The following is a 25,702-nucleotide window of genomic DNA, read 5'->3' as shown; positions in this document are numbered from 1 at the left end:
CATCAGCACTGGCTGTGCGTCCATTTTTCAGTTTAGAGATGGCACACTTCACTTCACCCAATGTTGGTGCATCAGTACAAATGTCTGGATCCAGAACCGCAGTGACTGCCAGATCATCCAGCTCTGAACAAGCGGCAGCTGGAGGATGGTTCAAGACATTGTGATAATGTTCCACCCAGTGTGAGAGAATGTCATCATCCGATTTATATGGATGGCCTTGGCTGTCATTCAGGATGCTGTTTGTAGTGACTACCTCTTGACTGCTGAGGTTGTGAATGGCACGGAATGCTGGCTTCAAGTCGCCTCTGGCTAAGCAAAATTCAACATCATCCACCACTTGGTTATAATATGCCTCGCGATCGCGGAGTGCCAGGGTGTTAAATTTTCGCTTCAGCTGATTATGAGTGCGCTTATCACCACGTTTGTGGGCTGCAGCCTTTCGTTTAATTATCTGGAAGGCCTCCTCTGATAGCCAAGGTCAGCGTGCTGGATGCCTATAGACAATCGTCTGCTCAGCAGATTGGTTAAGGGTAGAACTGATCAGGGACCAGGCAACCTCCACGTCGTCTGGCAAATTAGTTAGAGCTGAGAATCTGTTGCTGACATCAGTACAAAACCTGTTGGCTAAACTGGCACACGGAGTGTGTCCATGTCAAATTTCTTCATCATTGCAGAGGGCTTATGTGCTCGTTGGAGAATCAACACCATACAGGTGATCACTAGATGGTGATCTGTTTTCTCCACGCATTCCACACCATGATATACTCTACAAGAGGCGACGAGATGCCTATCCCGTGTAATGATGTGGTCCAATTCCTTCTGAGTGATACCATCATGAGAGATCCATGACATCTGGTGTATGCATTGCCACTTGAACCATGACCCAAGAATGGAAAGATTCTGGGAGGCACAGAATGTAAGCAAGTGGCGAGAGTTATCATTGGGTGTGCCTGAACAATAATGACCAATGACATGTTCAAACCCAGTTTGCAGGGAGCTAGTAACTGCATTTAGGTCATCCAGGATCACGAGATTATCATGTGGAGGGACTGTGCATACTAAATGTTCCAATTGATCATAGAAATGATCTTTAACTGAGTCAACAGATTCCTCTGTCGGCGCATAGACCACTATGACAGTGAGGAACCATGCCGATGTTTAAGACGTGCAGTAAGTAAACGAGGAGACACAGGAGTCCAGGTTGTCAGGGAGGGCTTGGCCTCACCTTGTAGCAGTGGTGCTACCCCATATAGATGGTTGGGACTGCCAGAATACAGAAGTAAAGAATCTTCCACCTTGTGACGTCCGTGATCTATCAGTCTTGCTTCTGTTAGTCCTGCAATCGATATACCAAACCGGTCCATTTCGCGTGAGACAGCGACCTGATGACCAGGCCTGTGAAGAGCTGCAACATTCCAAGTTGCAATTTTGGTGGACTATTGGAGATCCCAGATAGAATTGGATGCATTGTCACAGTGCCTGCCGACATCAGAGAATGCACATCCCCGGAGGAGCTTTGGCACAAACCCGTCACGTTTGCACTGTGGGGAGACAGCACCAACAAGGCATCTACAGTTGAAAGTAAGGCAGGGGCTTTAACTCTGGTGCTGAGTACTAGGCTATTCATGGTCCAAAAAAACCCAGAGCGAACGATTATCCCAGCAAATACTTCACCCCACTGGGATGAGACAGAGGTGCAGTAACACAACTCTTTTCCTGTTTTTCCTCTTTTCTACCAGTACTGGCTTCACGCTGTGTGACCCGAGCCGTTGAGTCTTTCTCAGCGACTTCCTTCGCCTCAGGTAGCTAGGTGCAGCTGCTGCCCTGCAGCCTGTGTTAGCCATCATTTTCAGGGTTCACGTTAAATCTGTCTACCTTGCATAATGACCAAGGCGGTATTTCGGACAAGCCTTCATCGCTGATGGCATAGCTCCAGTGAGCAATCCCCTACTTCATAAGGTTTTATTGGGAGGTTAATATTGGCTATACTACCAGTAAACAATTCCTCTTCCACTTCCCAGCAACATAGTTATGGGTCCTATTCTCTGCCCATAAAAAACAGCTCTGTTCCTCCCAGTTTTATAGTCCATAAAGGAACACATAGGCCTTAATGGAGATTAAGGTCAAACATTCTACTATTCAGAGGAGTTTGCTGACAATTTCCATACCGCCTTATCCACTGCTTTCTACCTGCAGGTGGTACCTTGGGAGTGAATTCAATCCTTTTACCAAGAACTACTCCAAAGTTTGAATGTAGTAAACCAGGCATTTTCCTATGAGTGAAGAACTAAGTCGAGGTGGCAATCTCTAGGACTGTATCCCATAAGGATGACAGAGCACTAGTTAAAAAATAACTAGTGAGATGTACAATACATGATTGTAAGCAGTTAGGGGGATTTTCCAAAGCATCTAAGGGGTTTAGGAGCATGATTCCCATTATGCTCCTAAGTCACTTTGGGCCTTTTAAAAATCTCACCCTAATTATACAAAACATCATGGGTTTTCCAAGGGATTTTCACTTTGAATTAATTCTGTTCCTGTCTGGTAGCAGGTTGATGGCTTATGCTAATACATGTGGCAGGGGGGAAAAGTGCATTCCCTACATCAGATTCTAAGCTTCTTTAGTCAGGAGACAATCCAACAATGCCTGCAGCTTAATACTGCTGATTGTAGCAGCTAAATATTACTTAATGTTGGATTTATGAAGTGAAAAATTTTGTAAATTGCAGTGAAGGGTGGATTTAATCTTAGATCCAGGTATCAAAATGTTTACTATGAAAAGCTTTATATACGTTATTATGAGATGCGTCAAAGACTTAAGAATACTGAAAACGCACACTGTAGGAATCACTAGTAATAGCCTCTCTTGTGCCCTCAGCCCCAAGACACACACACACACACACACACACACACTACATTGTTGCCCAGAGGAAGTCTGCAGGCACAGAGACACTAGAGAAAAGATTTGTGTTCCCCCCTGTGGACTCCTACAATTCTGCTAAAAATTCCCCACAGAAAGCACTAGTGCAAATTGCCTTGCTGAAGCTACAATAGAGTGTTTTTCCATTGCCACAGAGATTTAATTTCTAGAATTGAGCTGACTCATACGCAGAGCAAGAGATCAAGCAGAGGTAGGAGTGATAGATCCATGTAGCAGCTTATTCTAGCATGGATGCTTTAGTTACACACCACAAGTGCATTTTCAATGATTGACAGAATCACTTCAAAATCTGAAAGATGCTTTTTTCAAATGCTCCTACAAGGCACCCTCTTTATAAGACCATCACAGGCCCCAAGCATTTTGTGTCTATTGTCTCCCACATAAGCAATTCCACAGAGACAGAAGATTTTCAGAATAGAAAATAAATAAGATGCTCCCTCAAGTTCTCTTCAGATCTCAGGACCATCTAGGCTCCCTCAAATTCTCTTCAGATCTCAGGACCATCTAGGTGGAAGCCCTGTGCATCTACTCTGGCTTGTGTGACAGTGCACAGATGTGGCCAAAACAGCAAAGAAGAGGTTAGGATGTGAAAAAAAATGGTACAGATAATTTTCAAATGCCTTTATATAAGTCAATAGTGCAGCCTGATCCGGAATACTGTGTGCAGCATTGGTCACCCCATCTCAAAAAGGCTATTGCAGCACTAGAGCGGGTTCAGAGGATGACAAGTATGATCAAGGGCCTGGAAAAATTCTCATATGAACACAGTTTGAAAAGACTGGGATTGTCTACCTTAGAAAGGAGATGAATAAGAGGGGACATGATAAAACTATATTCAATGGTCTAGAAAATGGAGATCAGGAGCTTCTGTTCTGTCTCATAACGCAATCACAAGGGGACACGTGGTAAAATTAAAAGGTGGGAAATTCAAAACCACTAAAGGAAATACATTTTTCCCCCACACACAATGTGTGATTAAACTCATCGCCACAGAAAGTCACGGAGGCTAAGACCTTAACAAGATTCCATAAGGGGCTGAGCATTTATGTGGGTATCGAGAACATCCAGAATGATCAAGGATAACAAATTTTGTGGAAAGGAAATTAAAACTACTGCTTCAGGGCTTACGTCAGTCTCTAACTATTGGTGATAAGGATGGCAGCAGATTACCCCTCCTCTGCTTACTGTGTAGTGATCTACTCCCATCCTTACACCTTCCTCTACACAGGGGTTCTCAAACTGGGGGTCGTGACCTCTCTGGGGGTCGCAAGGTGATTACATGGGGATCAGGAGCTGTCAACTCCATGGGGCTGACGGCTCCGAGCCCCCATTACATTAAATTAACCCTCCCCCATTTTTAATTTGTAAGGGGTGGGAGTTACACTCAGAGGCTTGCAGTGTGAAAGGGGTCACCAATACAAAAAGTTTGAAAACCACTGCTTACAGCATCTGGCACTGGCCGCTATCAGAGACAAGATACCAGATGAGATGGGGCTTTGATTTTGATCCAGTATGGCAATTCCTATGTACCAGTGCTTCTGACCCCCACCTGGCCCCCTTTGGCTTCAGAGGACATGACACTGGGTACTCCCCTGCTACATGTTTTCCCCCTGAACCTGCCGTATGGAGAAATATCAGGCTGGGACATGGTTCCACAACACGGATGGGGAAGGCACACAAGTAAAACGATAAGATCTTTTTGGTAGGATGCAATGAGAAGGGTGAATGATGTCAGAGAGCAGCAGTCTCCCCTTCTCCCACAGTCCCGACCCTTATGGTCTCCTCTCCGGGCATGGAGCCCAAGCACCAGGAATCCCCCCCAAAGAGACTGTCAAGTGGTCAGGCAAAGCAGAGGGGGAATAATGCCATGGAGGTCATCCTCTCACCTTCCACAGAAGATATGTCCATGGCGTGGAAAGGGGAAAAAGGGCCTTGTGTGTGTATTATAAAGATGGCTGCAACTGAGACTCCACGCACATCAGAGCAAAGCAAAAAAAAAAAAATCTATTAAAGTAAAAATAGCAACAAAAACTCTTCCTTTTATAGACAGACAGAAAAAAAATCAGTAGCCATGAACAGAAGCTTTTCTGTTTTAGGAGACCCCAGATTCAAGCAATAAAAATAGCTGCATTCATATTTTGATCTCTCGTAGCTCATCATTCTAAAATCGGCAAATAATGGAGGGTTAGCACTATTTGTTCTATAGTCCTGTGCTATTTGGGCTGCTTATAAAAACTAAAAACATAAAGGGGAAAAGGTAACGGTAACAAGAAATGTCTTGTAAATGCTGTAGCGAGAAGGTATCGCGTATACTTCTCTTGACATCTTGGGAACTCAAGACAAGTTATAAAGCTACATCGAGGCATCCTATTTACTACTAAAGCTACTTCTGTTCCATTTGGAGCCGGTGATTGAGATGGACCTTCCTAATGTCTATGTGAACACTCTGTATCTAAAGTAACTAAAGTAATAGACTCCATGAGCCATTTGATAGCTCCTGAACTGGACCATCCCTTGGGGCACTTGGGACCACTGTGAAACATAAGTTAATGGAGATATCCCATCTCCTAGAACTGGAAGGGACCTTGAAAGGTCATCGAGTCCAGCCCCCTGCCTTCACTAGCAGGACCAAGTACTGATTTTTGCCCCAGATCCCTAAGTGGCCCCCTCAAGGATTGAACTCACACCCCTGGGTTTAGCAGGCCAATGCTCAAACCACTGAGCTATCCCTCCCCCCATGTCCTCATTCGTTGGCAGAAATGACAAGAGCTGCTCGCACAGCAGGGGCTAGACAGCCATGCAGAATGTCCTACCCAACCTTCCTGCTGTGGGAAGGACTGAGCCCCACTCTCCATCCTGAACAGGGAAGAAGCACCTATTATAGGTTTCCAGAGCATTTTCACCAATTTTAAAGGTGTACAGAGACTGGTATCTGTGGCTTCTAATGCCTTGTTTACACTACAGTTTTGTTGATGCAAGTTACGCCGACAATCAAAAACCAGTATAATTACATTGCTTGTGCATGTTCACACAACACTCCACCTGTCAGCAGTTGGTGCTCTAGCATTGATAAAGAGAGCAGTGCACTGTGGGTAGCTATCCACTGTGCTACTCGCCACAGTGAGTTTCTGCAGCTAGGAATTGTGGGAAGGTGAAGTGGATCGCAGTGCATCAAAAGCGTGCGTTCAACGTCCCATGATGCAGTTTTTTCCGTCCCAACTTTCCATGGACTTCCAACTGCATTTCACAGCATTTTTCAATGACCCGTTTACTGCGTGCCCACCATGTCTGTCCCACTGCTCTCCACTGTTGTTGTCACTCTTATGAATGCATCATGACTGGCCATGCAGTACATCATGAGCACCCAATCTGAACAGGAATCAGAGGTGTGCCAGGGAAAGAAACAACACCAGATTACTTTTGGCATTCAGAGCAGCTGCACATGGTGGACCATCGCTTTTGGACTAGAGAAACATGCAGTGAGTGGTGGGATTGCATCTTTATGCAGGTCTGGGATGATGAGCAGTGACTGCAGAACTTTCAGATGCAGAAAGACACCTGGAACTGTGTGCAGAGCTCGCCTCAGCACTGCGGTGCAAAGACACCAAAATGAGAGCTACTCTCTCAATGGAGGAGTTCATGGCAATCAGTGTGTGGAAGCTGGCAACTCCAGACTGCTACCAGTCAGTTGCGAATCAATTTGTAGTTGGGAAGTCCACTGTTTGGATTGCGTTAACACAAATGTGCAGAGCCATTAATCACATCCTGCCACGAAGGACTGTGACTCTTGGCAATGTGTGTGAAATGGTGGATGGCTTTGCAGCATGGGATTCCCTAATTGTGGTGAGGCGATAGATGGGATGCATATTCCAATTTTAGCCTTGGACCATTTTGAGACCGAGTACATCAATAGAAAGGGATACTTCTCTATGGTATTGCAGATCACTGTGGCTGTTTCATTGACATCAACACGGAGTGGTCCAGGAAGGTGCATGACATACGCATCTTCAGGAACGCTGGCCTGTATGAAAAGCGGCAAGCAGAGGGTTTGTTTCCAGACCAGAAGATTCCAGTGGGGGATGTTGAAATGCCCATAGTGATCCTGAGAGACCCAGCATCCCCCTTACTCCCATGGCTCATGAAACCTTACATGGGAAATGTGGACAGCAGCAAGGAGCGCTTCAACAATAGGCTGAGCAGGTACCGGATGACCGTAGAATGTGCCTTTGGCAGATTAAAAACACGGTGGCACTGCCTTTACAACACGTTAGATCTAAATGAGGAAAATATTCCCATGGTCATAGCAGCCTGCTGTGCACGCCATAATATTTGTGAGGCTAGGGGTGAAAAGTTGCCCCTGGGGTAGAGCACAGAGGTAGATCACCTGGTGGCTGATTTTGAGCAGCCAGACACCAAGCCTATTAGAGGGGCATAATGGGGGGCTATTCGAATTAGGGAGGCTTTTGACACTGCCATGATTTGTTAACTTGCTGCCTTGCATGAAAATGTTGATTCCTGAACAGGATTTGTACTCAGCAAATGATCAAATTGCCATTGTGTATTAATTCCAGCAGCAACTACCGTGTGTAGGAGACAAATAAAGATTGGTTATCTTTCAGAGAGTATGTTTTTATTAAATACCAATTACCAACACACACAAAAGGCTTGGTGGGAAGGGAGATAACAATGAAGGGCAGTGTGGGCTCTTATAGCTGCATGTAAGTCCAGCTATCATTTTGGAATCTGTCCGAAGGAGTAGAGTGAACAAGGTACTGAGACAGGCTGGGATGTTGCAAGGAATGTGTGGGAGGAGTTTGGGGATGGCATGGAAAGTAGTTCTGTATCAGCTGCAGGGGGAGGGAGGGCGTGAGCACGTATGAATTCAGCCTGCAGCTTGATTAGAAACTTCAACATCTCAGTTTGCTCCTCCTTTCTGTACTATTCTATCATTTTCTTTTAAAGTTTCTCTCTACGCCCCGCATTCCATTTTTTTGGCCTCTGAGGATTGGAGCACCTCTCGAAACATGTCCTCCTTGGTCTCTTCCTTAACTGGCGGAGGTGCTCCGCTGGTGTGTAGGGTTCCTATGAAGGCCACATCTGCAGAAGTACAAGAAACAATAAACAGAAGCATGATTGTTAGTGCACGCACAGCATCGAATCATTATAGTAAAATGCACCTATTTTAAAAATATGAATCAGTTTCTCACTGTCCGTTGGCAAGCACACAGCTCGGCGAACACCCTGAACATGGTGAGTTCAGCCCAGGGGGAGCGTAGAGCACTGAAGATGGGGCAAAGGATCTTGATGTTTTTTTAACGGGATCACTGCAGGCGACGAGGGACAATATTGTAAATTCAGACACCATTATCCACAGGTGGGGGTCATTGAAGTTGATATGTCACTCCTGAGGGTAAGCAAGGATGCAAGGGTGCATCTCTTGCATGCGTGTGGCATCAGACAAGGTCCCTATGCTGCTTGCCTGTGTGCCACTTTGGTCCCTGCACAAGTGATTGCCGAATGGCATGGGAAAGTTTTCTACAATGTGGGGAAGGAACAAGGAAGCTCTGCCAAGGAACCTCCAGAAGAAGATTGGCGAGTACCTCCAGGAAAGTTTCCTAGAGATCTCTCTGGAAGATTCCCGTGAAATCTAAGTGTGCATTAACACACTGTTCCACTGCACTGCTTAGCTGCACAGGGGAATGTGAAGCACACAAACACAGCTAATCATGTACATTCCTATCCCTTCACCCTCTTCTAGAATATATAGAGCAAAGGATAGCTCTACCTCATGTAACCGAGCAGCATCAAAAGATCACTTACCAGACTCTCCTCTCCTGCCTCATGTGCACCAGAGACGGACTGCTGGGACTGACTGGATCCCTCCAGAGTGGGAAAAAAAGGTCCTGACTCACTGCACCACCAGACGACCCTGCCGTGTGCTCCATATCATCCTCCAACTCGACCTTCTCATCCACAGCTTTGTCCTCGCGGTTGAGTCCACTATCCGCGGTCTCCAGCCCTGCCGAAGTATTCAGAGGGCTCTTGGTGGCGGAGGTGGGCTTGCCACTGAGCATGGTGTCCAGCTCCTTATAGAAGCAGCAGGTCTTCGCCACAGCACCAGATCAACGGTTTGACTCCCTTGCCTTCTGGTAGGTGTTAGGGGGCTTATTCCTTCACCCTCTCGCTTCCCTGCTCCTTCTCGCATGAACAGAGAGCAACAATACCCAAAGTCCGAAGGTGCAAACAATTTGATGTTTATTGGGGTGAACTTCCAGCAAGCATGATTCTAGTTTCCTTCCTCAGTGTTCCCCTTCCCAGCTCTGACACCACGGAGCCTTGCCTGTGTCCCTGTTCCCACTCCCTGTTCCCATTCTCCCCTCCCCCTTAGTGAACCATGATTCCAATTCCCCCGCCCCCATTCCCTGTTCCCATTCCCCCCCTTACTTCCTGATTGACTGCAGACTATATAGTAAAACTTGAGTTCTGCTTAGCTATACCTTAACCAATCATTTTACTGAAATTTAACTAACCAATCCTAACATATTGTAACATGATTATTTAACTAATTATATTCCACCACCTTAATTGGTTTACACCCAACAAAATTAATTATACAGCAGACAGAAACAATCACAGAACCAGACAGAGATTATACAGACAAACAATAGGGAAGTGGAGACTACAGTGATAGAACAATATAGAAATGAGGATTTCACATCCCAGCTATTGATAAGTGAGTTCTTGCCAGACAGGATGCTATCAAATCAAGTTTCCTTTTACATCTTCTAGGCTCTTCCCTTTCTCTGGAGGTGATAGGAATACAATCCTGTCCTGATATTCCTAACAGCCAATAGCACCTTATTTCAATGTGACTAGTTTGGGATGTGAGGATGTGACCATACACTTCCCAGTTTATGGCTGCCTCTGCTGCTTCGCCAAAGGCCTTAGCCTAAGAACAGGGCCTCAGCCTGTCACAGTACGAAAAGGCCCTTACACCAGCAGACAGTGATTTTGATTCTTTCTTTTATACCTCTATAACTAGCTAAGTGATAAGAATACACCTAAATTCTTAAAGTATAGGCCTTTGCAGACAGTACGCCTGCCTCAGCTCCTTTATCTTCACAGGGCACCGATATGTGTCTCGTTTGTAGCCCTTATCCAACATGCCAGGAGAAATCTGACCATAGGTATCTAAGTTCCTATGGCTGGAGCAGAGCTGGGGCTGAACAGCCTCTTCTCCCCACAGTACCAGCAGATCCAACAACTCAGGTGTGCTCTAAGCAGGAGAGTGTTTGCTTCGTGAATCTGCCATGGTCAGCTGGGAAGATGCGATGTGAGCTGTCCACACTGAGCAAGCAGGAAGTGGAATTTTAAAAATTCCCGGGCCTTTAAAGGGGGAGGGACAGAAGCCTGTGTACCTGGGTGCAGGGCAGCAGAGTTCAAACTGCTGACCAGAGCAGTCAGGATGGGCATTGTGGGACGCCTCCTGGAGGCCATTTACAGCAACATAACCAACCAGTGTCTACACTGACACTTTGTCAATGTAACTTTGCTGCAAAAAGCTCTATGCCTCTCATTAAGGTGGTTTTACTTTGTCGGCAAAGTGAGAAAGTTTGTTGGCAGGAGGACCTTTGTAATGTGTACACCTCTACTGTTTTGTTGATGACAGCTGACTTTTGTCGACAAAAACTCTGTAGTGTAGGCAAGCCTAACTCTCTTACTCCCTGCCCTTGGGCTACAGTAGGAGAAGTGGCATTTGGGGGAAATTAGGAATTGAAGTGTGCGTGTGATATAGTGTGAGGATTGCGTGCGTGTGATATAGTGTGAGGATTGTAAAGATTATTTAGATTTTAAAAGCCACCTTCCTCCCTCCCCCATACTTCTAAATAAGTCTGTACATTTTGGCTGAAGTATATATAATGTAGCTGAGGTGATGCTGCCATGGTGACCTTATTTTTGAATGTGTGTGTTTAAATACCCATCCCTAATGTTGCATTTTATGGGGGGAGGGGAGAATCTATTTATTTTTTTTATAGAAACACAAAAGCATGCAGTTAAGTACTAGCTATTGCAGCAGAAACCACTATGCACTAAAGAAAAAAAGAAAATCTAGAACAAGGCTGGGTTCTTTGAAAATATGCTCACTCTTACTGGCCAAAAAACCTAAGAGGGGTGGCATATTTAACCCCTTTGCCTGCTGGTTCTGATTTAATTAACTGAGCCATTGAGCAAACTCTTCCGTCTTTTTTGTGGTCAGCAAAAAATAAAAACAAACCAAAAAAACCTACAGATGTATGAAACTTGAGAGGACATATCTGCCAAGACAGCTGCCAATGTTGTCACTAAAATAAGGTAACACCACACCACTTCTGGTAAGAAGAGAAGCTGGAAATCAAAAGGTCAGCTAGCAAGGTCCAAGAGATGGAAAAGTACCAGCATACAAACCAGATTTCACAATCTCAGATTTAGACACAGATGCAGAATTCCTTCCACCATGATAATTGCTCAAGAGGGAATTATTGGGAAAATACATTCTCTGGTGCAATCAAAACACAAGGGATCAAAAGTGGTATTAATGAAAATAAAATTGGCTGTTTAGTAAACTTACTGATAATTCCTCCTTTCATGACACGGGCTTCGTTAAAGCAGTACCACTGATGGGCCCCCTTCTCTAAGGTGCTGAGTGACCTCAGCATCCAATTCAGTGAATGGAAGGTAAAAACACCAGGCACTTTAGAGGATTGGATCCTAAAAGAGCAGTATTTAGTAATCTGTTAAGTACTGCTTGATTTTCCATTTGTGGAAGATAATCTCCAAGATAACAGTAGGTGTTTACAGCATTTTCAATGGCAACGGTACTTGCTGATCTCCATTAAACTTGTGCATTAGGACAGAAAAGTAGAGTAACCATTTAAAGAGAATTCTTTCAGTTGATGAAAAGAGGTCAATAGAAATTTCTTTTTCATGTCCATTACTGCTTTTTCCACTCATCTCTCAATCATCTGTGTAGTTTTAGCCCAAGAATGAATGAATACATACATGTGACGGATTGGATCACAGAAATCCCCTTTGGGACTGCCGTTGAGAGTACCGCTGAACCCATTCTTCCTGCCAGCTTGGGACTTCAGTGCCCTGCCTGTTTGGGCCAGACACACTAGCCTGCTACAAACACAGACCCAGGTCTGAACAACATCCCCCAAAAGCTGCAGGCTTAACTGAAAACAGCTTAAGAAGTGTTCCTGTCTCCAATACTCAGATGCCCAACTCCCAATGGGGTCCAAACCTCAAATAAATCCATTTTACTCTGTATAAAGCTTATACAGGATAAACTCATAAATTGTTCGCCCTCTATAACACTGATAGAGAGATATGCACAGCTGTCCCATCCCCCCCCCCCCCCGGTATTAATACATACTCTGGGTTAATTAATAAGTAAAAAGTGATTTTATTAAGTACAAAAAGTAGGATTTAGGTGGTTTAAAGTAATAACAGACAGAACAAAGTGAATTACCAAGCAAAATAAAATAAAACACGCAAGTCTAAGCCTAATACAGTAAGAAAGTAATTACAGATGAAAATCTCACCCTCCGAGATGTTTTAATAAGCTTCTAACACAGACTGGACGCCTTCCTAGTCTGAGCACAATCCTTTCCCCTGGTACAGCCCTTGTTCCAGCTCAGGTGGTAGCTAGGGGATTTCTCATGACTGCAACCCCCTTTGTTCCACCCCCTTATATATCTTTTGCACAAGGCGGGACTCCTTTGTCCCTCTCTGGGTTCCCACCCCTCCTTCTAAATGGAAAAGCACCAGGTTAAAGATGGATTCCAGTTCAGGTGACATGATCACATGTCACTGTAAGACTTCAAACCCTCATTCCTCCCAGCCTGACTCACAGGAAGACCTGCAAGCAAACAGAGCCATCCACAGTCAATTGTCCTCGTTGATGGAAGCCATCTAGATTCCAAACCACCATTAATGGCCTACACTTTGCATAACTACAATAGGACCTCAGCGTTACATTTCATATTTCTCGTTTCAGATACAAGAGTGATACATTCATACAAATAGGATGACCACACTCAGTAGATTATAAGCTTTGTAATAATACCGTACAAGAAACCTTTTGCATGAAGCATATTCCAGTTACATTATATTTACACTTATTAGCATATTTTCATAAAATCATATAGAATGCAACGTCACAATACATACATACACACACACACCGGCATGCACACATACAAATCAAACATTGGTTAATTTAAGTGGGAGTTGCATGGTCTGAATTGAGGGAATGAATAAGAATTTGATATAATTGCAGTTAAAGTTGTAATAGAGCTTCCAATCTTAGGCATGGTCTAAGCAATGAGACGAGGAATCAGAATGTCTTGTGATCTGATCCCAGTTCTGAAAATGAATAAATCATTTAACTTCCTTATTTCAACATCCCTATTTTGCAGTGGGGGAAGCTATAGATTTACATATTTATCTGCCTTATCGGGTTGTTGTGAGGATGAATTCATGTGCTTGTGTTGCAGATGGAGACTCTCAGATGGAAGATACTAAAGACATGAAAATTATCATCAGAAAATAGGAACATATGTTTAATTTTCAAACGGCAGCCTAATGTTTAAGTACAAATGGCTGAGAAGCCTCAAAGAGTCAAGTACCTTCTTCAAATGGAAACAATCAAGTCCTTGTAATAGTAAAACTAGGGGATTTTCTGTTAGCTGTGGAAAGATACCAGTCGTGGAAAAAATTACACTCGCCAAAACAGCACTGAGACTAAACTTAACACAAGCCACAGTATAAAAACGAAAAAGGCCTGTATTGCTTTTGCCAACTCTTACAATTTGATTGTGAGCATATGGTGTTTGTTTTATAGCCCCAGTTCCTGGAGTTTTGTTGATGATGAGAATCTCAGCTTTCATTTAAAAAAAAAAAAAGAAGTTTCTAGACCTTATATTTGCAGACAAGCTTGAGAACATGAACGCTGAATAGAAAAGAAACTAGAAGGAAAATAAGTGAATCCCTATTTTTTAAAAATCCCATGGTTTTTAAGGAAGATGCATGATTTTTTTAAATACTTTTGGCAATACTTTAAGCTCTTCTTTGGGCAGAAACCATGTCTTCATACAGGTTCTCAGAGCATCTCACACAATGGGCCCATGATCTTGACTGAGGCATCTGGATGCTATTGTCATATAAATAATAAATACTAAAAATAATGAAAATGATATTAACTTAACTACAAAGTAGTGGCCACACTTTGAAAGCTATTAATGGTTCTACCAATATCCCCCATTATAGGTACATGAAAATCTATCTCAAACCAGTACACACTTTAAACAAATGTGTAACCAATTTTAAGTACCGAAATAAATGGTCTGATTTTCAAAAGTGCTGAGCACCCATTGTAATAATCTTTTACAAAATACGCCTTGTGAGGTATCATTTGAAAACTAATAACTCACTGGTCAATAATACCATGATGAAATGTGTGTAGCAACATTATATGTAAAGTCAGGAATTCCCCCTGAATAATGTTGGTAGCACAGGTTCAAACCCACGTAGTCCCAATTAGGACTGGTCAAGCCAGTCTTAAACACAGAAATGTGTGTTTACCTCAGTTTACGTATAAGTTGTGAACAGGGTCCTCAGATATCAAGAGGGGGAAGACAGGAGACAAGAAAGATCTGCTTTTCAGCAAACAGAGGTGAGAAGAAACAGTGTGCGTCCTCTTTCACCGTCGTCTTCTTTACCCTTGGAATGAACTTTAACTAGGGGTAAGGTAACCCTCAGGAAAATGCATTTCAAAGTGTGACTGAACTATAAAAGTGAGGGGCAAAAACACACCAAGTTCTCTCTCCCTATCCATCTCTCTTTTTCACTTAAGACGACAAAAGAAACAGCCATTGGACTTTGGGAGCAGATCTTGGCCTGAGAGTTGGGTCAGCAATGTTAATGGAAAAACGTGGTAAGGGACTTCACCTTGAACAAAATCTAATTTGTTAAGTTTAGTACTAGGAAGCATTTTATCTTTATTTCTCTTGTAACCATTTCTGACTTTATGGCTTATATTTTTATTCAATTAAAACATATCTCCTTGTAGTTAAATGCATTTGTTTTATTAAAATTAAACCAGTGTTGTGAAATGTTTGCATAATTTCATTTAAGGTAGCAAACTGTTGTATGTTGATCCCCGTAGAAAGGCAATGGACCTAATATGTCTAGGTTGTCCAGGAGAAGGCTGGACAGTGCAGAACACACAGATTTGGGGGAAAATTGGAGACTGGGAGTATGTTTGGATCACCCGGTAATTAATTACCAAGGCTGGTGGAAGCCAGAGTGTGGCTGGTGTTTGCTGTCAGGCAGCTGGGGTCAGAGTTGCTGGACCAGAGCTGTAGCCATACACACACTTGGGGTGTGACCTGCATGCTGGCAGGCTGTTTGTGAGCGGCCCAGGTGGAAGCTACAGCTGCAAAGTATTGTGAGGCACCCCAAGTTGCAGGGCAAGTGGTGACACAGCCCCTCATTGGTCTGGATATTCCCACAAATCCCACTGGTTTCAGTATGAACTGCAGGTACATTTCAGCATCCAGGCCATCAGACCACGTGTTTAGGTGTCCAGTTATGGATTTAGTTGCCTGGCTCTAGGTACCCAAGTTTGACATTTTGATTTAAGAGGTCTTTATTGGAGGAGAAGTCTATATTACTGGGAGTACCAGCTAGTATTTGTCAGTGATCATTCCAGTGCAAACTATTTTAAGACAGATGTTAACAGCCAGATATTTCAAGAGTTCAATGCTCACAAATGGGGCCAGATTTTCAGAGGATCAGCTTCCATCTAGGCACCAAAATAAGGTGCTGTGAGAGCAGCTGGGTGCTGAATCCGGCCCTTATTTAGGTGGACTGAACTCTTGGAAGCTGAACTCTTTTGAAAGTCTGGTCCCAAATGTGGGACCACTTACAAGACTGTTTTTTCAGTAACAAAGGAAGCAATGGTGTAGAGATCAAACTAACTCCTATGTCAGCTGTTGGGTTCTGTGTCCCTCCCCAGCTCCTGCTAAATAAACTGTGCTATTAATCTGGAGGCTGAAGTCTTACGCCACCACCAAACAATGTACTGGGGATCTCACTGTAGCCTCAAAACAGGGAATACGTACCCTCAAATCTGGAGAAAAGTTGTCTGTGGAGGTGGAGACAGAATCCGATGACACAACCGAAGCAGATTTTGTATGCACTGACTGGTCCGAGTGAGAGGTGGAAGCACTACAAAGAGACAAATACACGTCAGACTTGTGCATTTCTGAGTCTAACTAAAGCGAAAAGCCTCAATTTCAAACATTTATATAAGAGAGGTTACTGTGTTACTACGGGATAAAAACCAGACAGGATCCTGAGTGCAAGACACCCCCGGCCTGACCACAGATTTACCATGGAAGCAGTGAAAATGAAAGCAGAACAAACTAAAAGTTTCTTCCATCAATTGTAACTTTGTCCCTTTGGGTTTTAGTGTAACTCTCATGCACTACAACAGCCTCTTCCCCTAGATCCTCGTACATCCCTGGTGACATGTAGCACTATTTGACAAACTATAACATCATGGCATCATCCTGTTTTTCTATATTGCCCCTCCAGTATGGCTGTGCATAAATAAAATTAGTACTGTTGCACTGTATATTCACGCTGCAACGTTCCCTATAACCTTAACAGCTTACACCTAGCATTAGCACTCTTGAAATGCTGTGCAACTGTAGCAAAAGGTCCCAATGCAGCAATGAACTCCGTATGGGTGGAACCTTGTGTCCACGTGGAGCCCCACTGACTTCAGCGGGGCTCTGTGTAGGGAGAAAGAACTTGCACACACAGCTTGCAGGGGTCAAGCCTAGCTTCAGCCAAGGGCCAAAGTCCAGCCTTAATGTCACCATCAACTGTTGTTTTAGTTGAGCACGTGACATCCCATGCTGGAAACATCTAGGTGTAGGCTTTCAGATAGGTCTGGAGACCTGTCTCACAGGTTGTTTTTTTCCCCCCTGCTACTTGACTCTTTCACTGGTAAAACAAACAAATATCAAATTACAAAAAACATTCAATTTCCCTGCTTTCAAGTCTGGGGAAATCCCACACTGGTGACATTTAAAAAAAAAGTGAGGGATTACTACAGCAAATGTGGCTCTGGCTAGGAGTAAATACTTTGGCTACAAGGATAAAAATGCAATGGTAACTTTTTATCCTACCACCAGGTGATGAATAATTATTTTCATTTGAAGTTTCAGAAATGGACTCAAGAATAAATTATTTAAAATAAGAATTTAAGACACAATTCAATGTGGTTTATTTACTGTACACCATTGGACTGCCAATCACTTCATTTCCAAACTACTTAGTTCTGGGAATTAATATACACTAAGGCAATGCTGTATTTTGGATGTCATCATAGAACCACTTGTATATCCAGTGCTTCACAGACAGTAAATGAAGCAAAGTCCTGGAAAAAAAATAATGTAAAGCCCAATCCCACAACATTCCCTCACGTAGGCATGGCCTTACTTGTGCAAGGCCTTGTCTACACAGCATGCACTGATTGGCTTATACCAGTTTAGTTAAACCAGTGCAAACCCCTTGATGGACCCTCTTAAATCAAGTTTAAGCCTGGTTTATGTCAGTTTGGCTTGCACCTTCCAGGGATATACAAAGGTTTAACTAATTTGGCTTAAAAAAATAATAATCAGACCTTTAGTTCATCTGGTGCGACTTTGTGTGTGGACAAATCCTGAGTAAAGGTTCACAGGATCAGGTCTTTATACAGACATCAGCTCACTGGCACTGTACGCACCTTGGGCACACAATGCCACCTCTTCTAACTCTCCTCTCCCACCACCTATCACAGACTCCTTCCCATCAGCATCAACATTTCAGTTATGGGAGTCATCCCCAAAAGTGTCACTTATATGCAAAAGTCCCCCATCATTAATATCACTTCCAGTTCTCTTTTCTTCAGTTCCTTGCATTTGAGTCCAGACCTATATGGTAGGGGCCAGATTCTCCACTGCCTTGCATTTTGTGTCCACTGATGCAAAGTGTAAGTAAAATGCTACCAAATCTGGCTGGTAGAGTTTTAGGCTCATTTTGCACAGGGAGAAATGACTACCTAAGGGACAAGGCAGTGGACATTCAGTTGTAAGAGCATTTCGTATTTGTTGATCATGCTTAGTCCCAAATGGTTTTTAATGCAGGTAAATGTTTGCACATTCTAAGCAAAATTTTCAAAAGTGCCAATCTATCATTGGCCTAACATCAGTGACAGCACAGCACTTTTGAAAAACCTACCCTGCATACACAGCAAACAACACTTATGACATAGCTGGATTAGGCAGCTCTGAAAAGTATACATAGGTTGCATGTGTTTGGCTCAGTGCCTCTATTCGCCTCATCAGTCATTAATACTGAACTGAAATGAAGCTAAGGAACAAACACTGACTTAACAAAGAACTTAAACTCAGTTGGCTCACGACATTCTTCCTCCTATCAGTATCAGTCAGGTTTGGGTTGACATGGCTTCACTGAGCAAACTAATTAACCTGATGTCCCTTTACACACCACATTTATTACCTTCAGTGGTTTAGCTAACCTGGAGTTCTCCTATGTGGCAAAAAAAAACAAAAAACCTGAAGCCATGTGGCCTAATACTCGTTGAAGGGAAAGATAGTTTTGCGGCTAACACACAGACCAGGAATGAGAAGAACTGAGATCTGTTCTTAGGTCTGCCACAGACGTTATGTGTGATTTGGACAAATTATTTAACCTCTCTGTGTTGTCGTCTCTCCAGCGTATCAAAGTCTTTGCCACCCTGAGATTAGACCACTGTACTTGGGCCCATTCAGAAGTTGCGCTTAGGCTGGAACATGGCAAATTGCCTATCAGGGCTGGATTTCCAATTAGGTACAGTAGGCATGTGCCTAGGGGCACCAGCATTTTAGGGGTGCCTAAAAGTTAATACATACAGCTCCCCCGTGGGCAGCCAGGTTCCTGGCATGGGCTGGTGGCTGCCCAGCATGTGGGGCTGGAGCAGGATGAGCGTCTGAGTCAGCCCGCGCTGTGAGCCGCGGACGGTCAGGGCAGCTGCTGAAGGAGCTGGGAGCATCCCAGCCCTTTCCCAATCTCGCCCGCCCGCTGCCTCTGCCCCATGCACGGAAGAGAGAGGGAGGAGCGTGACCAGCAGCCTGTTCACCTGCACAGGCAGAGCCAGAGCACGGCTGCTGCATCGGGCTGCAGGAGGGATGGAAGACACCCAGGGACCATTCGCCTTGTGGAGAGGTACAGTCCCCCCTTGCATCTCGCCTGGGACAGGTGGGCTGCGCCCCAGCTCAGGCAGGGAGCACCATGCATGGCAGAGGGTCTTGTGCCTTCCTGGGGAGGCTGTGTTTATATTTCTTTTCATTTCATTTTTTACAGAAAACACAAAGGTCAGCTGTAGGCTGGGGGGCGGGAGGAGGGGGAAGAGGGAGGAGACGATGAAGAAGATGCTGTGCCTAGTGGCACATAAGGTGTAAATCCAGCCCTGCCTGGTATGTGGTGTTTTGCACCGGGAGCACATTATACCAGTGTTCTGGGAGCTGCACTGGCAGTCTGTGGGCATCTGGGTTGAGTTCAAGATGTTTGTTTGAACCATTAAATAACATGGGTCTAGGCTACCCAGCAGACCCCCTCTCTTCTTGCTCCACACTACTGCAGTTACAATCAGTGGAGGCACTCAAGGTGGAGATTCCTTAATATAGAACAGAGAGAGCTGCTGCCCAGGCACTCTCTATGAGGGCCCTTAGATTCTGCAATGCGCCTTCACTCCCAGGGATTTGTTAGCCTTCCAGACCCACTGTAAAACTGTCCATTTTATGTTTATTTTATTGGGGGGGGGGGGGGGGAGAGGCTGAGATGAGGATGTCAGGGAGGAATTTGTTACCTGGGGAATAATGGAATAATGGCAATATGGGATGGGGGTGAATTGTGAGCGTACGGATGGGTGGCTGTGGATTTTAATGGTTCTGTGTAATTGCTGGTTTTGAAAATTGGAAGGGGCACCCAAAAAATGGGATGGCCATGTATATGTGAGAACTCTAACAGCTAGACCTCAGCAGGTGTAAATCAGCACAGCTCCACTGTAGTCAACGGGGCTACGTCACCATGTCACTACATTCACTAATGTTTTCAAAATACCTGGAGCTCTTTGGAAGTGCTAAATATTATATTACTGATCCTTTAGAATGCACCTCAGTCTCCCAAGTACCTCCTAACCTCTGCTCACCCCAAGCTCCAAAACCCAGCTGCTCTGCCTACTTCCTTTTTGCTACCACTATTAAACGGGAACAGAGATCCCCGCAGTGATTCAAAGGCACTGTTGGGGAAATAACCAAGAATGACTTTTCAGGGTATTCTTGCTATTTCGATCCTAATTTTTCCCTGCCTACCACCGATGTACAGTCTACTCCTCATCCTGATAATTATATTTTACATTGGCAGAACAGTTAAATGCATTTCTAAAGGCCAGGTTTTTAACTATAAATTAGACCAAGATTTGTCCAGAGGACGGAGTCCGCAATGCCCTCTTTTAATATTTACCCTCATTATTGAGCCCTGGGCTATGGGGAGCAGATATATGCAATTAATAAGGGAATTATAATGAGAACTAAATTCAGTGGCTCAGCTGTTGGTAGGGTGCTGATCATTACTAGGATTACCCACAAGAGGCTAGATGCTTTCCAAACATAATAAGATGCAGTCCCTGCTCCAAAGAGCTCACAATCTAAAAAAGCAAGCCACACACAAACGGTGAAGGCAGAAATAAAACATATAGTGATTTTTAGTGGTTTGAGCATTGGCCTGCTAAACCCAGAGTTGTGAGTTCAATCCTTGAGGGGGCCACTTAGGGTTCTGGGGCAAAATCAGTACTTGGTCCAGCTAGTGAAGGCAGGGGGCTGGACTCGATAACCTTTCAAGGTCCCTTCCAGTTCTAGGAGATAGCCTATCTCCATTAATTAATTATTTGCTTTGCCCATTTATTTGCCCGTTATTAGTTCACATTCTTGTAGAAGGGATTAGAAGGAGGAGGGGGTTTGGGCCCTCCAGACTCGTTCAGTAAGGGCATTCCATGTGCGGAAGAAAGCATCGATACTGTTTGGAAGAAGCATACAATCTGGCAGTGTGAAGATGGGAAGATGCAATAAGGAATAAGAGCAGATAAGGAAGGAAGGACATAGAAGCTGAAGTTAGTCAAATTATGAAGGACCTTGAAGGTGAAAAAAGAAAATTTAAACTTGATGCAGATTGCCACACTGTTTAAGCCAGGGGTCGGCAACCTTTCAGAAGTGGTGTGCCGAGTCTTCATTTATTCACTGTAATTTAAGGTTTTGCGTGCCAGGAATATATTTTAACATTTTTTAGAAGTTCTCTTTCTATAAGTCTATAATATATAACTAAACTATTGTATGTAAAGTAAATAAGGTTTTTAAAATGTTTAAGAAGCTTCATTTAAAATTAAATTAAAATGCAGAGCCCCCTGGACCAGTGGCCAGGACCCAGGCAGTGTGAGTGCCACTGAAAAATCAGCTCGCGTGCCGCCTTTGGTTTAAGCTGTAATGAAATCTCACCCCATATAGTACCTAGCCTTCTCCTGTAGCAGGCAAATTGATCTATTTGGATATCTTTTGTACTTAAATAGTCTGAAATTTAGATTTTTCTCCAAAGGAAACAGATATCCTAGGGGAATTTCAGAAAGGTTTCTTCTGTGAAAATAAAACCTATGGTTTTTTTTTCACATCCCAAGTATACAACATAACCTTTCCTTGTAGGTCACAGGTTTTGAAAATAAAGTTGTGGAAACAAATTTACCGATTTATATGAAGCTCAAGCACTGTAACAACTTTTGGCAAGAATTTAGAGTAAAGTCATAACACTACTTTGTCCCTGTGAGAAACTGTGTAAGATGAATCAGCCATCAGGACTTGTAATTACGCTAATGGTAATTTCCTAAGCAGCATCTTAATTGTTTCCACCTCTTGATCAGCAGAAACACAGGAAAGCATACATGTGGCAGACCAATAGCCTCAACCAATCCTGTGCCGCTTGGGATGGGATGTTTCCCAAGGAAACCGTCCAAAACTTTATTTTTCTGCTATACTTGTTCAACCTCTGAAGGGTGAAAGTGGAACAGATGCCTCTGTCTCTCTGCAAGAAAAAATAATGGCCAAAATTTTCAAACTTGGGTGCCTAAAATTAGTCTCTTAAATCCTTATTTATGCTCCCCTAAATATAAGTTTGACCTGATTTTCAAAGGTGTTGAGCATCTTCAATTTCTAGTGAACTCAATGGGATGGGTGGAGGTGGTCAGCACTTCTGAAAATAGGGCCACTTTCATTTAGGGTGACTGAATAATATGTTAGGACACTAAATTTGGTACCCAAGCTTGACAATCTTTGCCAGGCTCATTCTCATGGGGAAAGCAAGCAAAATAACCTCATAGGATGCCAGATTGATTCTCCAATGCTTTCTTAATGAATGTTCCTGCCTGGTGCTGCAACAAGTAGCTGCTTTTTGCTTGCAGAGGTGTGCCAGCTGCTCGGATACTAATTGGTATAAGCTGCTCACACATTTTCACTGTATATTTTCTTTCTGCAGCCACTGAGCTGATATGGAAAACAGGTGATAAAATGCAGCACTGTGCTATGTTATTTCAGCTGCAGAGGTCATAAAGGAGAGAAGCACTGCAGAATATACTTTCCATTTCCTCTCTTCCTGTTTTTCCTCAAAGTTTCTCTTTATGTGCAATCCTGAAAATGCAAGGTGAAAACTGCAAATTAATCATGACTAGTGGCAAAAACAATTTAATTTGGAAATTCCAGATGCCAGAAAACTGGCATCTAATGGGTTTGAATTTTGTAGTCGGACCATGCATAGGAGCACTTCTAGTACCTCATGTACTTTCTTTTAAAGCAGAAATAAACAGAGTTATTGAGCACTCCCTGCTCATTTTCAACATCCAAGATGGCAACACTTCCCTTTCAACACTCTTCCCTGCTCCTCTCTCTCCTTCACAGAAGGAAAAAGAAATATTGAAGAAAGTTTGGCTCATATCAAAACAGAACCCCATTCCTCTACACTGTTCCACCCAGCCAGTGCTGGCCTGAAGACAAGAAGTCCACCTTGCTGTTCAATCCACGTTTCCCATTTAGCAGTTACTAAGGGCCTAAACCAGAAGTGGGCAAACTTTTTGGCCTGAGAGCTGCATCGGGTTTCGGAAATTGTATGGCGGGCCGGTTAGGGGAGTGGGTCGTGCCCCGCCCCCCCCGCCCGGGACCCCTGCCCCATCCAACCATCCCTTCTCCCTGTCCCCTGACTGCCCTCAGAACCCCTGCCCCTGACAGCCCCCCGCCGCCCCATCCAACTCCCCCTCCTTCCTGACTGCTCCCCTGGGACTCCTGCCCCCATTCAACCCCCCTGTTCCCCGTCCTCTGACCGCCCTGACCCCTATCCACACCCCCACCCCCTGACCACCCCCCTGAACTCCCCTGCCCTCTAGCCAACCTCCCCCCCCGCTTCCTGCCCCCTTACTGCGCTGCCTGGAGCACTAGTGGCTGGCGGCATTACAGCCGCACTGGCCGGCTGGAGCCAGCCACACCGTTGCCACCGTACAGCACAGATCACTGGGTCAGGCCGGGCTCTGCAGCTGCGCTGCCCCAGAGGCTCACAGCCCCACCGCCCAGAGCATTGCGCTGGCAGCGGAGCAAGCTGAGGCTGTGGGAGAGGGAGAACAGCAGGGGAAGGGCCGGGGGTAGCCTCCCGGGCCAGGAGCTCAGGGGCCGGGCAGGAGGGTCCCGCGGGCCAGATGTGGCCCGTGGGCCATAGTTTGCCCACCTCTGGCCTAAACCCTCATTCACGCAAGGATCCCAGCGACTACGCAGTAGCCCCTTAATGGCACAATTCTGCCAAGTACTTAAACAGATGCTTGCTTTGCCTATCGGCAGGAGTAGAGTGCTTGTGCCTGTGTAAGGGTTGCAGAATAGGATCCCAAACTACAACATTTAAAGATTACTATTTTAATTGATTTGTATGACACTAACACCTAAAAGCCACAATTGAGATTTGGGCCCCACTGTGCTAGGCACTGTACATACACAGTGCAGACAGTCACTCTGGGCCCCGAAGAACTCTCTTTGGGCTTGTCTTCACTACCCGCCTGGATCGGCGGGTAGAAATCGATCTCTCTGGGACTGAATTATTGCGTCTCGTCGGGACGCGACAATCGATCCCCGAATCGACGCGCATACTCCACCAACCCAGGTAGGAGTAAGCGCCGTCGACAGGGGAGCCGCGGCGGTCGATTTGCCGCCGTCCTCACAGCAGGGTAAGTCGGATCGGATACGTCGAATTCACCTACGCTATTCGCATAGCTGAATTTGCGTATCTTAAATCGATCCCCGCCCCCCCGCCAGTGTAGACCTAGCCTTAGTCTAAACTAGGGGTTCTCAAAACAAATTTTTTCGTGACCTCAGAGTGCAGCCACCAATGCTTGCTGTGACAATTTTTCCTAAAATACTTAATTAACTTTAGAAAAAAGAAATAAATTTGCACAGGTACATGTCCAAATCATTGTAATCTATCTATATAGGGTGGTTTTTTTTTTTTTTTAAACAGACTCAATAATAAAAATAGTGTACAGTTGTCTCTATTCTTTATTGGACCTAAACAGAATAGAAACACAAATCAAGTGCTTTGACCATTCTTGTCATTTTTCTTATTGTTTCTGTTGCTTTTTTTGGTTGTTGTTGTTTAAAGACTTGCTAGCTATTAAGTGTGCTGTGAAAAGTTACATTAACAAACATACAAATATCACTTTTCACAACAGACTTAGTCAGCCCCGGCAAACCCAGGGACAAGTTAAGCCTTGGATAGGGAGGTAGGTACAGAGGCAGCAGGGGCCAGGGGTGATGGGGCACTGGGGGAAGCAGTGGGGGGCAAAGGTGATGGGGGAATGAGCTTGGGGCTGGAGCCCAAAGCCCCATGCCCAGGAGACAGAGCCCGAAGCCCCGTGGCTGGAGCCTGTCACCTGAGGGCTGAAGCCCGATCCCACTGCCCCTGGGAAGGTGGGGAACTCACTGGCTGCCTGTTCCTCCAGCTTGTGTCTCTCCAAAGGGGGGGCAGGGCCAAACCACTCCTGGTGGCCCCTGGGGAGGGGCCGCTGCTTTGCGTCCGCCCCACCCCCCTAATCACTGCCCAGGAGGCTGTGGCCGTAAGAAAACCCCCTGGTGGCCGCATGCGGCCACAGGGGCTGCATTTGAGAAACACTGGTCTAAACAGAGAAGATGGACAAAGGAACCACTATCCCCCATTCATCGATGAGTCAGACTTGAATCTTCACACCAAAATAGACCAAAAAAACAGATTATCCTACCTACAACAGAATGCACATACAGAGAGCAACTTAATCTATTATACATTTATATAAAACATGCACACATACAAAAGCTCAGCATACTGTATTTATACTGTACATGTACTCAGTATACAACTGACTATATTTAAGAGTTACCTAGAAGTCATGATTTCTCTGAACATTGTTAGATACCTACTTTATCTTCTGCTTGACTTACACATCTCAGGAAAAAAGCCACAGACAAATATATTTTTGAAATAAGAGAGAGACAATTGGCGGGTGCTCTCTAGCACACAGAAGAGGCAGATAGTTATATAACATAGGACTGTAGC

General features: G+C 44.5%; 1 protein-coding gene across 6 annotated transcripts in view; it reads right to left on the bottom strand.

Annotated features, from left to right (window-relative positions):
- Nucleotides 1-25,702, bottom strand: part of MTMR2 (myotubularin related protein 2) — a 77,405-nt gene that overhangs the window by 37,480 nt on the left and 14,223 nt on the right. For 4 of the 6 annotated variants that reach the window (XM_005309168.4, XM_065581563.1, XM_065581561.1 and 1 more), the window contains exon 2: nt 16,108-16,213. In XM_005309168.4, coding sequence (XP_005309225.1) covers nt 16,108-16,213 — 106 coding nt within the window. Of the gene's footprint in view, nt 1-16,107; nt 16,214-16,662; nt 16,812-25,702 lie in introns of those variants that run through there. The other 2 variants (XM_065581562.1, XM_065581560.1) reach the window with 2 other exon arrangements.

This window comes from Chrysemys picta, chromosome 1 (assembly GCF_011386835.1).
Source record: "Chrysemys picta bellii isolate R12L10 chromosome 1, ASM1138683v2, whole genome shotgun sequence".
Lineage (NCBI taxonomy): Eukaryota > Metazoa > Chordata > Testudines > Emydidae > Chrysemys > Chrysemys picta.
Note: the sequence above shows the minus strand (reverse complement) of the source record. Positions and strands in the feature narration are given on the sequence as shown.